At 35.3% G+C, this 15,568-nt stretch overlaps 1 protein-coding gene across 1 annotated transcript in view; it reads right to left on the bottom strand.

The window, feature by feature from the left end:
* Nucleotides 1-520: 520 nt before the first annotated feature.
* LOC114685242 (bile salt sulfotransferase 1-like) overlaps nucleotides 521-15,568 on the bottom strand; it is a 36,974-nt gene continuing 21,926 nt past the window's right edge. The window contains exons 5-6 of the mRNA XM_028859827.2: nucleotides 4,869-5,046; nucleotides 521-656 (exon numbers count right to left, since the gene is read on the bottom strand). Coding sequence (XP_028715660.1) covers nucleotides 544-656; nucleotides 4,869-5,046 — 291 coding nt within the window. The 3' untranslated portion in view covers nucleotides 521-543. The remainder of the gene's footprint in view (nucleotides 657-4,868; nucleotides 5,047-15,568) is intronic.

Genomic DNA, 15,568 nt, shown 5'->3' with positions numbered 1-15,568 from the left:
TGCAATTCTGTGAAGCAAATTGGACTTAACTGGCAATGTATAGTAAACCAGTCATAATAGAAACAAATATTTGATAACTTAAGACTACAAGATTCTGAGCCGAGAGATGATTCAGAGGTTATGAGCACTGTACTACCCTCATAGAAGACCTGAATTTAGTTCCTAGGACACAAATAAAGGAGCCTACAGCACATGCAATGGCATCTCCATGGGAACCAATGCATTCTTCTCATCCCTAAAGGTATTACACCCAGAAATGTATGTGCACACCCATGTGCATGATGCACACCTGCATCAACATGCACTTGTGCACACACACACACACACACACATACACACACATAGACTCACATAAAACAACCACAACTACTCCACTACTGCTACCACTATAGCTACTGCTATTATTACTACTAATATATTTTAGAAAAAACCCTACACAATTCAATAATAGGATGTATTCTATGACCATATCCACTCAGTCACCTGTACAAGGACAGGAAATTAAACACCAGTGACCATGTAAGATTTTAAAATTTTAAGAGTTTATTTCCATGGAAACAGCCCTGGAGGAAAACCAGCCATTTTCTCCTGGAATACTTTATCAAAGTTTTCAGCTTGAGCTATTGTAAAGTGATTCTTCCAATCCCCAGGCACACCTGGAAAATGTGAAGCAGACACAGAGATGGGTTAATGATGACTGTAAATCTGCTCGCATTTCTTTACTCACATGATCTTACCTTCTGCTTACGTAGAACCACACAGTTAATAAAGTAGAACTAACAGTTACTCGATGGAGAACAATTCTTAACGTTTTGAAAAGTATGCAAACAGTCTTGTATCTCTGTGTAAGTAATGTCAACCATCTCTTATACCAACATATCAACTCCACAATCTAACAACATGGACACTGGATCTATATTTTTAATGGCCAGATTATTTCTCCTTCTCACTAGACATGCTTCCATCATACTATTGAGCCCAAGCCCAGCAGAGTTTCATATCTCAATTAACCAAATGCACTTCAATTGTTCTTTCTTCCTTTAGGGTTTACTTATAACTGTTCTGCAAACCATGCCACAACTTTTAAAACACCTTTAAAATTAATTCTAATTATGTGTCTGTAGCTGCATATGAATGCACATGCCTTCAGAGATTGAAGGTATCAGATACCATAGAGCTGGATATACACACAATGGTGGGGTACATATCAGTCATCTTGATATTTCCAACAGGAATAAGAGACACAAAATACTGCCTGCTGAGAGCATCCCAGGATGCCTGTTTTCAGTCAGTATGGAGTAAGCTGATGCATGAAGATGATTTCATCCCAGGTATTTTTTTTTACCCTACCTTGGTTCTCATAACCACATTCTAGGAGGTCTTTAGGTTTGGACTTAGATATCTCCAATAGTCCAAATTCTCACATTGTATTATGTGTTCCTTATCCATGAAGTGCTGATGTGTTCCACATAGTCACTTCTTGTTCATCTGTTTCCTTATTTGTGTGATGGTGAACATCTCTTGCTATCTTCTTTCCATGTAGAATTCTACAGGCCCTATCCTTTCTGTATTTTATTTTATAGCTGTGATACTTTGATGAATTTCCTCTTTTTAAACATGCTTGAAATATTCATCTAATATGTTTGAAGAGTAAAATATTTCTTAAATTATCAAAGGCTTTATTTATCAAAGTGTATCAGACATACAAAAACATTCTCAGTGTGGAATTATTGAAAGGATTTGTGAAAGAGTAAGGAAGATAGTGGCCTTGTTGCCATTTTGCTGACGAAAAAAATTAGCCCTGGAGATTTTTCCAGCAGTATAGTTATGCATGTAGATTTGAAGCCAACAAGACTGACAATAGAAGTCATGTTTTTTTCCTTACTAAAATACAATCTTTGTGTATCACATGAATTAACTTTAAATGGCCAGTGGTACACATTAAAGGAAATAGAATTATTGATACACAATAGTCAAATAATATACAATTACTTGCGATGACTATAAGAGTGTCTTCTATTAATACTGGAATCTATCAATGCCCATTGCTACTTTCAACTTCATTATAATACTCATTATTGGAACAAGTTGCATTATTGTATCCCACAGCAATTTTGATCCTCATAAACCAGACTGGATGCTGAGCTACCAGACTCTCAGCAAATTCACTCTGTCTGCCAAATTGAATGAATCAGTCCAGATGAAAGAATCATGTTTGTGGAGGGGTACTCATGAAGTTCTCAGTCCAACAATCTCAAAATCTTGTGTTCCTTTCATGCAAGTATTTTTCTTCAGTGCTTCTTTCTAAAAACCTCCTCAAACTCTGATGTGTCCAGGTTCAGTAAAACCTTAATACATAGTGGCTTAACTCCTGTTGGAAAGGAAATTCCTCCTAGTTTCAGAGGCTGCAGGTCTCATAAAATGTTGTTGTCCATACCCTCCTGGCTTTTTTGACCTGTAGATAGTGGGCGTCTCCATAGGTCTTCCCTCTGTGTCTCAGATTAATATCTTTTTTTGTACACCAGAGAATATGAGTACTGACTCAAGTACCATGTCTAGTATTTAGTACTACACTAAATATCTACTGTGAACTAATGAAGGTGAAACTTTTGAAGTTTGTCAGAAGATATTTCCTCCCATGTGTCTTGATTATGACAATGTCTGTATAAAAGTTATATCAACTAAACAGAACATCTCTCTGGTCTGTATTTCCAAAAATATCTAAATATTGAATCATAATTTTCAAAATTGTTTGTTGAAAATTTTTCATTGGAGCTTTAAACTAAATTAATCCCATCTAGCCAGATAAGTGAGTCTCCTATGTAAAGAGTAGCTCTTCAGAGTATCTCTCTAGAGGCAAGGAAATGTATCTCTCTGGTGTCCTGAGAAAAGCAACTGAAGGACAACAAAAATAAGTAGAGAGAATTCCTCTTGGTCAAAGCTAGTATAACATTTAACACAACTTTTCATGCATTACGGTTTAAGGATTAGGTATCTAATGGTAAGTAATGAAATAAATTTTAGAATTAACCTTTGATCTACTCATACTTTCCATATTAAAAAAGGAATCAATCTAATGTAGGAATTAAGAAGATCAACATTTTCCTCATTCTTCTTATTCTTTCAAAATGTTTCCCAACATATGCATCTCAGCAACTTCTGTACTGGAGTAATGAATCAGGTTGAGGGGTGTAATGAAGTTTGTCTACCCCTTCATTGACCTGTTATCCTGTGGGATTCATGGCTTATAGTGAGTTTAATACAAGGAAAACAATTTCTCAGAATAAAAGTTATTTTCAAATGCAAAAGAAATGGGTGTCTTATATGATCTCTATGATAATTAAAGAACATATGACTTTAGGGCCATATCCAGTTTTTTGAAATAACTACTATATATATTTTCCTCCAAAAATATAATACATGAAAATTCTATATTTTAGAAGAGACTAAACTAAAATCCCAATGAGGTTTCATTCTGGAAAAACATAGCTGGAAAAGAGGAAATTACAGTTTTCTTCATGTAATTTTGTACCAAATTCTAATTCATCTTTTCCAGTGTGTCTCAGATAAAACTTTTGTTTGTTTCAGTAGCCTTTCTCTATTAAACAAGCCACCTTTTTGTTTTGGCATTTCATTGGAGCCACTTATGTACACATACTCTTTTACCTCTGCCAAATTGTTATTCATTACAGGAAATCCAAAAATGGGCTATTTCTTCCCTTACTTGAGGTCTTCACTTCTTGTACAAATAACTCTATCTCCATAGAGACTGGAGCACAGGAGTCTGAGGTTATGGGTCAATGACAGTGGACCCTCCCATAGGCCTCAGTCCTTCGTGTATAGATGACCATTTTCTTGAGTTGACGTTTTTGTGTGCCCAAATCTAAGTATAATTTCCTCCTGTGAAGGTACCAGGAGTACTGAATTAAATGCAATACACTAATGACTTTAACTTACTTATGTCTCTCTATATATTCCTGTTGTCCTTAGAGTCTTATGACCTTATCCTCACATGTAGGTTGGAGATTGACTAAAGATTAAGGCTGAAGCATGTAAATAATTGGAAGAGGGAAATTAAACCCATAACTCTCCACTTCTTGCATTTATACCCAAGTTGTTTAGTCACCCCCAAATACTTCACATCTAACTCACTCCTTCTTCAAACCTGAGTCCCATCCCACCAATTATTCACTAATTTGGTGTGGTGTATTCTGGCAGTCACTCCTCAACTGCACAGCCATAAAACCATACAAACAATTTACTCATAACATAGAGAGGTGGCACAGACATTTGGATGGGTATTCCCATTCCAAAGGAGACAATTCAACAAAAAGAAAAGTAACTATGATCAAGAATCAATCCAAATTTAGCTTGGCAAATGCCATCATATTTTAACACTGGAGGATAATTCACTTAGTCCTTAGAAATTCTACTCTTAGCCTACAGTGGATCGGCAATCTTGACCTGTTGAACATCTTTTTCCAGCAGTGAATGGAAGTGTATTTTGTGGCTATCATCCAATATATATGTTTGGTTCTTTCCATTAAACATTTTCTTTAGAGTTTAGGGCTATGATACAAAGAGCCTAACAAAAACTCACAAAACCATGGCTCTCATTTTCCATTGAGGATATTGCACACCACCCTCTAAAATGCCAACATCATCTCCCAGAAAAAAAATCAATCTTTTCAGTGTTTCTGAAGTCCATGTCATCACCACGGAACAATTCTCCTCGAAGGTCTCTGAGAAACTATGAGAGATTAGCAATGACTGTTGACACATTCACAACCATTTCTTAGAGCCTCATTGGAACAAAAAAAACCCCTCCACTTATTCTTACATATTTTGGAACTAAAGAATTTCTTCACCTTTTCTCATGAGGACCAAACCATTAATATTCACATCTTTTCGGATGATACTAAAATTATACATTTTGTTTTCTTTCATGGCTTGAAAGGAGCTGTACTTGAGGACCAGTTCTAGCTCATCCGGCTCCAGTTTCATTCCTAGGAAGTCACATATCTTCCTTATGGTTCCCCTTGTATTCTAAAAGAGGAAACAAAACAAAAATGAGGTTAACAATTAGAGAGCTCTGAGAGAGCAGATGCAGAGAAGGTGACTACAGATGGAAGATGGAAAAAGAAACATGAAGAATGAAATGGCACCATGAAATGGAAAAGTATTCAATCGGGTTTAGAAAAGAAACAGGCCTTGTAAAGAGGGCAAGACTCAAACACAACATTTGTATATTTAGTCGACTTGCAATATGACTGATCTCTGGCCCCTAAAATACAGAAGTTGTGATTTTTTTATAGGGGAGTTGACATTAGATGAGTCTCATATAACTTAGAATGTCCTCAAATTTACTTGGTATTGAACGAAGACCATCAATATCTGATCATCTTGTCTTTAACTGTCTATTGCTATATTCACAGGTGTATGCCAACCTACCTACTAAATACAATGGGATGTGTGTCTTGAGACAGTATGCTATGGAGGGAGTCCTATCTGGTCTGATGAAAATTGCTGTGGAGACCAGACTGACCTCAAACACAAAGAGGCTTTTCCCCTTAAGTGCAAGCATTAAAGGTGTGCACCACCATACCCAACCTGCCCTGTGGTGTTTAAAGATACTTAAAGAAATACTTCTAGAAAGCAGTCAAGGTGAATGAAGGCAATATGCACAAATAATTTGATGGAGGTTCATGTTTATGCCAAATGATACTTTTTCCTATGGGTAACTGATAATAACACAGACTTAAAACACTTTCATTAAAAATGTTCTCAATAATTTTTACTTGGGACTATTGCCAATATTTGATTTTGTTTTGAATTATGATTTCATGCTCTTACTTAGATGGGCATCAAATTCACAACCAGATGCCTGGACTGGCATTATAACTGTGCACTGCCATAGCTGGCTCAATTCTAGGAGTTGGTCATAAGAATGCAAACTTTTGGAATAAGAAAGACTTTGCTTGGAATCCAAGCCCTACACATGGGCTCATAGAGGAATTTTTGGCTCTAAACTTTTATTACATATTTTAACACAGATTCTGTTAATATTTAATATAAAGGTAAACAACCATGGCAATATCTGAAAATAGTGCATTGAATGTTTGCAAAGGAGACTCATGGAAAAATGAATAAGCAAGCAACAGAGGTGGATAGTGACGTTCCCCGGGAAAAAATGAATTTTATAATGAAACATTCAAATATTTCTCAAAAGATAAAGTATCTGATGGATGGCTTTGCTTTTTACATAGAAAATCCCCTGGAAGATAATATCGAGAGAGAAAATTATTTTGGAATGATTCAATTTTTCTGTTTTTTTTATCCTTAGTATATTTCATCAAAATTTACTTTGCTGCCTCATGCCAGGGAAGTAGGTAGGCTGACCACATATTTTCTCCTTTTCTTCTTCTTTTCCAGTTCCAATACCCAAGTATGATCCCACATTCTGCCATAGAAAATCTGTGGCATCTCCCCCCATCTAGTGTGGATCCTCAAAACCTTCTCCTCCTATCCTGACTCTTCCAACTCATAGGATTTTCCCAAGCCCCTACTTCAACTGGACCTTCTTGGGAACCCACAGATTTCTCTTACAGGGAAAAAGGTAAGCTAACTTTAGATTTTTGGCTCACTCTCCATTTTTGAGTCCCATCCCCCAGTATTATCCCCAGTTCTACATCAAAACACCTACATCAGCCTCCTCCATCTCTAGTGGATCTCAGAGACCTTCCTAAATACCCCTACCATAAATTGTTGATTTGCTATACACCTCAACTCAATCAACCATTTCCCATGAACTCACAGGCAAAACTGGGCATGGAAATAATAGACTCAATGCAGAGCTTTATCTCTCCATTTCCTCCTCAAGTCCATTCTCCTAGTTTCATCCTCATCTCTGTGCAGAACACCTGGTATCATCTCTCCCCCAAATTACCCAATATAATGTGTATAACATAGGTCTTATTCTCCAAAGTTCCTTCTACCTACTCATTGCTTTCCCCTCACCTCCAAATCAAGAAAACACTCCATAAGAAACCACTCTGACCAGGAAAGCAAGTAGGCTATATATAGAGCCTCAATCTACCTCTGTTATCTCAAGGCAATCATTCAGTTTCATTCACAACTTTACATCAAAATTTTGCTGTGGCCTGTCCTCACTCAGTGCCCCCATTTCCAGGTGATTATCTATGTAGTTCCTGTGGAAAACTCTGTTATCTTCCATCCTGATGTTCTTCCTATTACCACTCATAGGCCACCCCCTTTTCTAAGTGCCATGGAATGTTCCTGTACACTGTATAAATTATGCCCAGATTGGTTTAATGAAAAAGCTGAGTGGCCAATAGCCAAGCAAGATATGGTTAGGCAATACAACCAAATTATGGAGGAGGAAATGAAGGGCAGAGTGGGAGTGAGCCACTTAAGAAGCAAGATGTTATAGGCAGTTGATGCCACAGAACATGTGGCACAACATAGATTAATAAATATGAGTTAATTTAAATGTAAGATCTAGTTAGTAACAAGCTTGAGCTACTGGATGAGCATTTTGAATTTAATATAAACCTCTGAGTGATAATTTCAGAACTGGCATGTGGGAGAGAAATGTTGATTTACAAATGGCAACCACTGTGTGTCCCACAGTGTGAGATGTCTTAAAAAGGCTTCTAGACACACAAAAACAGAGCCAAGACCAGCATTATCATTCATGCCTCTCATGTGTGCCACTATACAGAGACACATTTCCTGGCTGTGACATGTGGGCTTGAGCTGAAGCATGACAAGTCATCACAATTTCACACAGGATGAGATACAGATAGGCATCTTCTAGCCACATGGCAGGTGGCAAATTTATGTTTTTTGTTCATAAAGACAGAAAGTATTAGAGATACAAAATAAGGACATATTCAGACATAAAGGCCTCTAAGTGGGTCACAGCATGTTTGAAAAATGTGTATAGGCATGGGAGAGGAAGAGAAAGAATAGAAACAGTCATAGATTTAAATGATTTAAAAACAATTAAGTAAAATCCTTAAAAAATAATTAGAACAATAAAAATTATTATTAGCCATATATAGATCAAAAACAGAGTCTAGATTCTATATAAAGTTGTGTGTTGTGTTTAGATTTTTTGACTCTTTATGAGTGAGTGGTAATGTCTCAGAGACATTTGATATGCTTTTGTTTCCACAGAAAATAAGAGCCTGTGAATTCATCCTGAGTCAACTAAAATCAGGTTTGATCAAGAAAGATCCCCTAAAATCCTGACTACAGACATGAAAAAACAAACCTAAAGTAAATTCAAGAAAAATGGTGTATATTTTACCTGCTCCAAAATAAAACAAAAAACCATTATTTCTGGCTAGTTTGTGTACAATGCACAGTTTATATTTTTAATAACGGTACATATATATATATATATATATATATAGTGTACAATGCACAGTTTATATTTTTAATAAAGGTATATATATATATATATATATATATATATATATATATATATATAAAACCTTTAAATATTTCAGACCAAGAGGACAAAACAACTATAAAAATATTGAGGGTGATCCAACATCCAAAATAGCTTTAATATTGCTAGCTGTGATGATCTAGCCTCACAAAATATTCAAGCCAAACCTTAACAATGATCCGGATTTTCTCAGAGTTCCTGAAAGTTTACCAGAACCCACCAATCAGCAGAAAATAGTCTAGGAATCTAGATATACAGTCCCAAAATATTTGTTATAAATGTTTGTTTTCATTTAAGAAGGGATGTTTATAAATTGAAATTGGTCATAATCTCTTTCTAAAAGAAGAAAGGGAATATGATATAGAAATGATAGAAAAATGTTAGATTATTATGATGGAAAAAAAGAGTAGATTATGGAATATTTAATCCCCCCAAAAAACTGTTAATCTCTAAATATTTTATGTTGGAATGAATTTCACTTTATTTTTACAAATTTAAAGTTCCTTTTGTTATAATGTATGTATACTACCACAATTGCTTAAGGTAATTTTTATGCAACTCAGTAATAAATGTAATGTATAGTTAGGCAATACTGATCAGTAGTCATCGATAATACTCAAATTTATAGTCTTGTTAGTTAGATGTTCTAGGTATAGAATCATGTACTTTAAATAGATAGGCAATCTTCAAAACATTCAAAGAAGTACAAAATGTGACATTTTAAATGTTTTAATAATTTAAGCTTTTCATGAAAGTGAGATAAGTCTGTCCTTGCAGCACCAATCTACCTCAGAATAGATGGTGAACATCAAAGAAACTGTATGGAGTTTATTTTTTTTTTATGAATAAAGCTAGCAATGTGGGCAAAGAAACGGCCTTTGCTTCAATTGCTGACAGTCACTGTAAAAACTGGATAGGGGAAAACAACAAGTGGGGACAGCCAAACTTTGCCAAGACAAGGTAGGAAGTCTTTCAGAATTGTCTGCTGCACAGTAAAGTCGGTAGGATATTCCAGGCCTGTACGCAAAAGATGGATGCCCCATCATTGCAGAGGATCTTTGGGTGACTGTTGAGATAGCCTGATGTCCCTGTCATTGAGTTATATTTCATTCTTCTGGGATTTGATGGAGTTGAAAAATAAATATTTATAAATAAATATTCCTTAGTTATAATGGAAAGAAAATTAGATACAAATCTTTAGACTAAGATAAGTTAAATAATTATTTTATCTATTTTTGCTAAACACAAATGGATTGGGTATTGGTACTGTAAATCTTAATAACTTTTTCCATTTTATATAGCTTTACTATGTTAATGCTAAAACCTTCCTATTAATTTAAAAAAAAAGAGGGAAATGTTGTGGAGTATTTCTACACCCTGTGTAAATTATGTTATGATTGGTTTAATAAAGAAGCATATTGACCAATACCCTGGCTAGATGAGGTTAGGAGGAAAAATTGAACTACAGAGGGGAAGAAGAAGGGCACAGTGGAGATATACATCTGAGATGCCCAAGGCGCAAGTTGCTCAAGGACAGGTAAAGCCACAGGACCTGTGACAATACCAAGATGAATAAAAATGGGTTAATTTAAATGTAAAAGTGAGAATTCAAACCAAAATTATTGAAAAGAGAAGGTGGAGGGTATTTTATACTTATTAAGATAAAAATCCACCATGATGATATTTCAATTCTTAACATTTATTCTCCAATGCAATGGCACCCATATTTGTAAGTGAAATATGACTAACACTTAAATCAAACACCAAATCCCAAAGACTTATAGTGGGACACTTCAGCATCAAATTTCTACAAATGAACATGCCTTCCAGAAGGAAATTAAATGGATAAATAATGGAATTATCAAACATTATGGCACAAATGACCAGGACATACATCTATAGTACATTTCACCCAAACACAAAAGCTTATACTTGATTCTCATTCCCTCATGGAACCTTCTCCAAAATTGATCATTTAGATACTCAGTTACAAATCAAGTATTTACAGATTAAAAAAAAAATTGAAATAACCCACAATATAAAATGAGCCCACTGTGAGTAAAATATGCATTTTAGAAAATATAGAAAGTCTATAAAATCATGAAAACTGAAAATCCCCACCTGAATTAATAATGGGTCAAAAAAGAAAGAAATATAATAAACACTTCTTAGAATTCAATTAAAATAATTTCATGTCCTACCAAAACTAATGGGACACAATTAAAGCTGTGTTAAGAGAAGGCTCATGGCACTTAGAACCTGATAGCAGAAATTAGAAAATTCTCATACCATATAATTAACAGCACAATTAAAAGCTCTAGAACAGCCGGGCGGTGGTGGTGCACGCCTTTAATCCCAGCACTCGGGAGGCAGAGCCAGGCGGATCTCCGTGAGTTCGAGGCCAGCCTGGGCTACCAAGTGAGTCCCAGGAAAGGCGCAAAGCTACACAGAGAAACCCTGTCTCGAAAAACCAAAAAAAAAAAAAAAAAAAGCTCTAGAACAATAATAAGCAGACACAAGTACTACAAAAGAATTTAGCAAATAATCAAATAGAGGACAACACTCAATATAATGGAAATAAAGAAAACAATGCAAATCATCAATGAAACATCAAGTTGGTTCTTGAGGAAAAACAACAAGGTAGACAAACATTTATCCAAACTTACTAAAAGGCAGGGAGAGAATTTCCAAATTAACAAAATCAGAAATGAAAAGAGAGACATAACAAGAGACACTTAGGATATTAAAGAGGTCATTGGGTCATACTTCAAAAATGTTTACACCACAAACTTGGAAAATCTAAAAGAAGTGAACAACATTTGTGTTAGATATCACTTACTGAAGTTATCTGAAGTTCAAAACAATATATATAGATACATAATCCTCCAGTAAATAAAAGCAATCATTAAAAGTCTCCCAACCAATTATAGCCAGGATTAGATTTTTAGTACATAATTCTACCAGATATTCAAAGAAGAGCTAATACCTATACTCCTCAAATTATTCCACAAGATAGAAATAGATGGGATATTGCCAAATTATTTTATGAGGCCACAGTTACCTGATATCTGAACCACACAAAGAAGAAACAAAAATAGAATTACAGACCAATTTCTCTTGTGAACATAAAAGTAAAACACTCAATAAAGTACTCACAAACTGAATCAAAGAAAACAAAATGATAATCCACCCTGGTTAGGTGGGCTTCATCACAGAGATGCAAGGATGATTCAACATATGAAAATCTGTTAATTTAATCCATCATATAGACCAACTGTAAGAAAAGCACCACAAGATCAGCCTATTAGATGCAAAACAAAAATTCCTTTGACAAACAGAAGCATCCCTTCATGATAAATATCTTGGAGAGATCAGGGATATGGGGACATACCTATACATACTAAAGGCAATATATTGTAACCACTAGCCAACATCAAATTAAATGGGGAGAAAATCAAAGCAATTCCACAAAAAACAAACAGGAATGTGACAAGGATTTCTATTCTTTCTACATCTATTTAACACAGCACTTGAAATGTTGTATACAAGAATATGAAAACTTAAGGAGATTAATGGGAAAAGAATTATAATAGAAGTAAAAAAAATACTATTTGCAGGTGATACAATACGATACATAATCTAACCCAAAAATTCTACCAAGGAGATCCAAATCTGATAAACATCTTGAGTGAAGTAGCTGGATACATTAATAACTAAAAAATTCCCAGTAACTATCATATATACAAATGATAAATGAGGTGAGAAAGAAATCAGGAAAAGAACTTCCTTTACAATAGCCACAAGTAAGACAAAATATCGTGGTGTAACTGTAAGAAAGCAAATGAAAAACTGGTATGACAGGAACCTAAAGACTCTGAAGGAAGAAATTGGAGAAGATTTCAAAGCATGGAAATGTCTCCCATATTCATTGATCATCGGGTTTAACATAGTAAAACTGGTCAGTTTATAAAAAGAAATCTACAGATTTAATGCAATACCCATCAAAATTCTAACACAATTCTTTACAGATCAGAAAATAACTCTGTATGAAAAAATAAAAAGAAAAGCAGGATAGCTAAAGCAATCTTGGACGAGAAAATAACAACACTATCCCTGATTTAAAGCTATACCACAAAGTACTAGTAATAAAACTCATATGCTTTTGTCATTAAAAACAGAGAGATTGTTCTTTTGATAAGATCAAGGACCCAGAAGTAAATACACACACCTGTGGACATTTGATTTTTGACAGAGAAGCCAAAATCACACAATAGAAAAAACAACATTTTCAACAAATGGCACTGGTAAAACTGGATGTTTGCATGTATAAGAATGCAAATAAATGTATATCTATCATTGTACAAAAATCAAGTCCAAGAAGATCAAAGACATCAACATAAATCCAGATACACTTAACCTGATAAAGGAGAAAGTGGGATATAGCCTTGAACACATTGAAACAAGACACAACTTCCTGAGCAGAATACTAATTGAGCAGGCACTAACACTGATAATTAACAAATGGGATGTCATAAACCTGAAGCACTTGTGTAAGGCAAAGGAAACTGTCAATAGGCCAAAAGGCCATTCACAGAATGGAAAAAGATTTTAACCAGTTCTACATTTGACATAGGTGTGATACCTAAAACATATAAAGAACACAAAAAACTAGATATCAATAACATAAATAATCCAATTTAAAAATGAAGTACAGATCTACACAGAGAATTTTCAGCAGGAAAGTATCAAATGGCGGAGAAATAGTCAAAGAAATATTCAAATTTTTAGCCATCAGGGAACTGCAATTAAAAACAACACTTAAATTTTATCTTACCCCTGTCAGAGTGGCTAAGATCAAAATTACCATTGACAGATTTATGATGAAGAGCACATAGGAAAAGGGGAATGTTCCTCCACTGCTGGTGGGAGTGCAAACTTATACAGCCACTTTGGAAATAAATATGGCAGTTTCTAAGAAATTTGGGAATCGATCTACCTCAAGACTCAGTTATTATACCATACAACTCCTGGGCATATGTCCAAAAGAACAGTCTGTACCACAGGACACTTGTACTATTATGTTTATAGAAGCTTTATTTTTATTAGTCAGAAACTGTAAATAACCCCAATAGAAAAATGGATACAGAAAATCTGGTATATTTATATAATGGAGTATTACTCAGCTGTTAAAAACAATGACATCATTAAATTTGAAGGCAAACTGATGGATGTAGAAAAGATAGTCATGATTAAGGCAATTCTGACACAGAAATACAAGAATGATTTGTACTAAATCACAAATGACTATTACGTAGAAAGTAAAGGAGATCCAAGCTACAACTGACAGACCAAGAGAAACTAAATAACTAGGTATGCACAAGGGGGTATGCATGAATCTCACTGTGAGGAAGTAACATGGACATTGCTAGTGGATGGGGGAGGGACTTAGAAGGTAGAATGGATATGGGAACAGGAGGGATCATGTGGGTGGTGGATGGGTTGAGAGAGAATTAGGAGAGACAATAGAATATGGTGGCATCTCTGTAAATTTAAAAGTCTTTTTATTAAATAAGAAACACAGAGCCAAATGCAGAATTAAAAGCCCAATAGGTGAGAGCAGTAGTAAGAGCTGTGACTTAAAACCACCTTCTTACCCTTCCAGGCACTGTTGTCCTTCCCCTGAGCAAAAGACCTATTTCCTGTGTATCTGTCTTTTTATTGACTTTCTGTTCTGCCTTCTCATTGGTTGTAAACCCAACCAGATGACTAAATCCCTCCCTCTATAGCTCAGAGGACTCCTAAGAAGAAGAAGAAAGTGTAATAGCCAGAGAGGAGGGAGGACATGAAGAAAACAAGGCCTTCCACATCAGCATGAGAAAAACACATATGAAGCCACATTCTGCAGCATGCTGCATTGTGCTCCATGTCTGCACCAGTTCTCTACTTATAAATTAGAGTTTCTAGTTTCATGATTTTACGGGTTTCCCAAGTGTTCAAACATACAGATCTCTGATTTTTGTGCCATTTCTTGTGATGTTTTTGTTCTGTTGATTTGTCTTGTCCAACTCTAAGATGATAGTATTGTTTCATCATATTGTACTTTATTTTATTATACATTTTACAAATGAAAGAAAGAATGAATGAATGAATGAATGATGAAAATCTAGCCACTTAGGGTAAAGGTTAACACCTGATCTGTCAATTATTCCTTCTGGGAGAGGAAAAATCAGGTTTCTCCAGTGCAGTGACCCTGTATATATCAACCAATCCAGGGCAGTCTTCATGTTTGGGACTAATTGACCGATATATAATAGACTCCATAGTTTTGTTTGAGTGTGTGGCGGGGAGGAGCTCACAGTTAGTTACACTTTATTGTTTTTCTTTTGTTCCTTTTTTATTAGTATTAGAATTTTTATATTCACTTTACATAGTGACCACATATCCCCTCCCCACCTTCCTCTGACCCCCATTGCCATCCCTCTGAACCCATACCCACAATTCCATCTCCTCCAATGCAAGACCTACAATGGGGAGTCAGCAGAGCCTAATACACTCAGTTGAGCCTGGTCCAAGTCCCTACTCCTGCACCAAGATTGTGTAAGTTGTCCCACGCTAGGATGTGTGAACTCTCAAAAGCCTGCTATACACCAAGGATGGTTCCTGATCCCACTGTCTTGGTACCCATTAAGCAGAGCAAACTACTCAACTGTCTTGCCTATGTAGAGGGCCTAGTCCAGTCTCATGGTGTTTTTCTCTTTTGCTATTGTTTTCATTTGGAGATTTTTTAAAGGAATTTAAAGTTGGGTGTATAAGGAAGAGGAGATGATTTGGAGGAATTGTGTGAGTGAAAGAATATGATGAAAATATATTTAAATTGCCATGTGTGGTGGTGCTTGCCTTTAATCCCAGCACTCAGGAGGCAGAGGCATGCAGATTTCTGTGTGTTCAAAGCAAGACTGGACTACAAAGTGAGTTCCAGGACAGGCTCCAAAATCTACACATTGAAGCCCTGTCTCCCAAAAATGATGATGATATATATATATATATATATATATATATATATATATATATATATATATATTGTTTAAAACA

This window comes from Peromyscus leucopus, chromosome 1 (assembly GCF_004664715.2).
Source record: "Peromyscus leucopus breed LL Stock chromosome 1, UCI_PerLeu_2.1, whole genome shotgun sequence".
Taxonomy (NCBI): domain Eukaryota; kingdom Metazoa; phylum Chordata; class Mammalia; order Rodentia; family Cricetidae; genus Peromyscus; species Peromyscus leucopus.
Note: the sequence above shows the minus strand (reverse complement) of the source record. Positions and strands in the feature narration are given on the sequence as shown.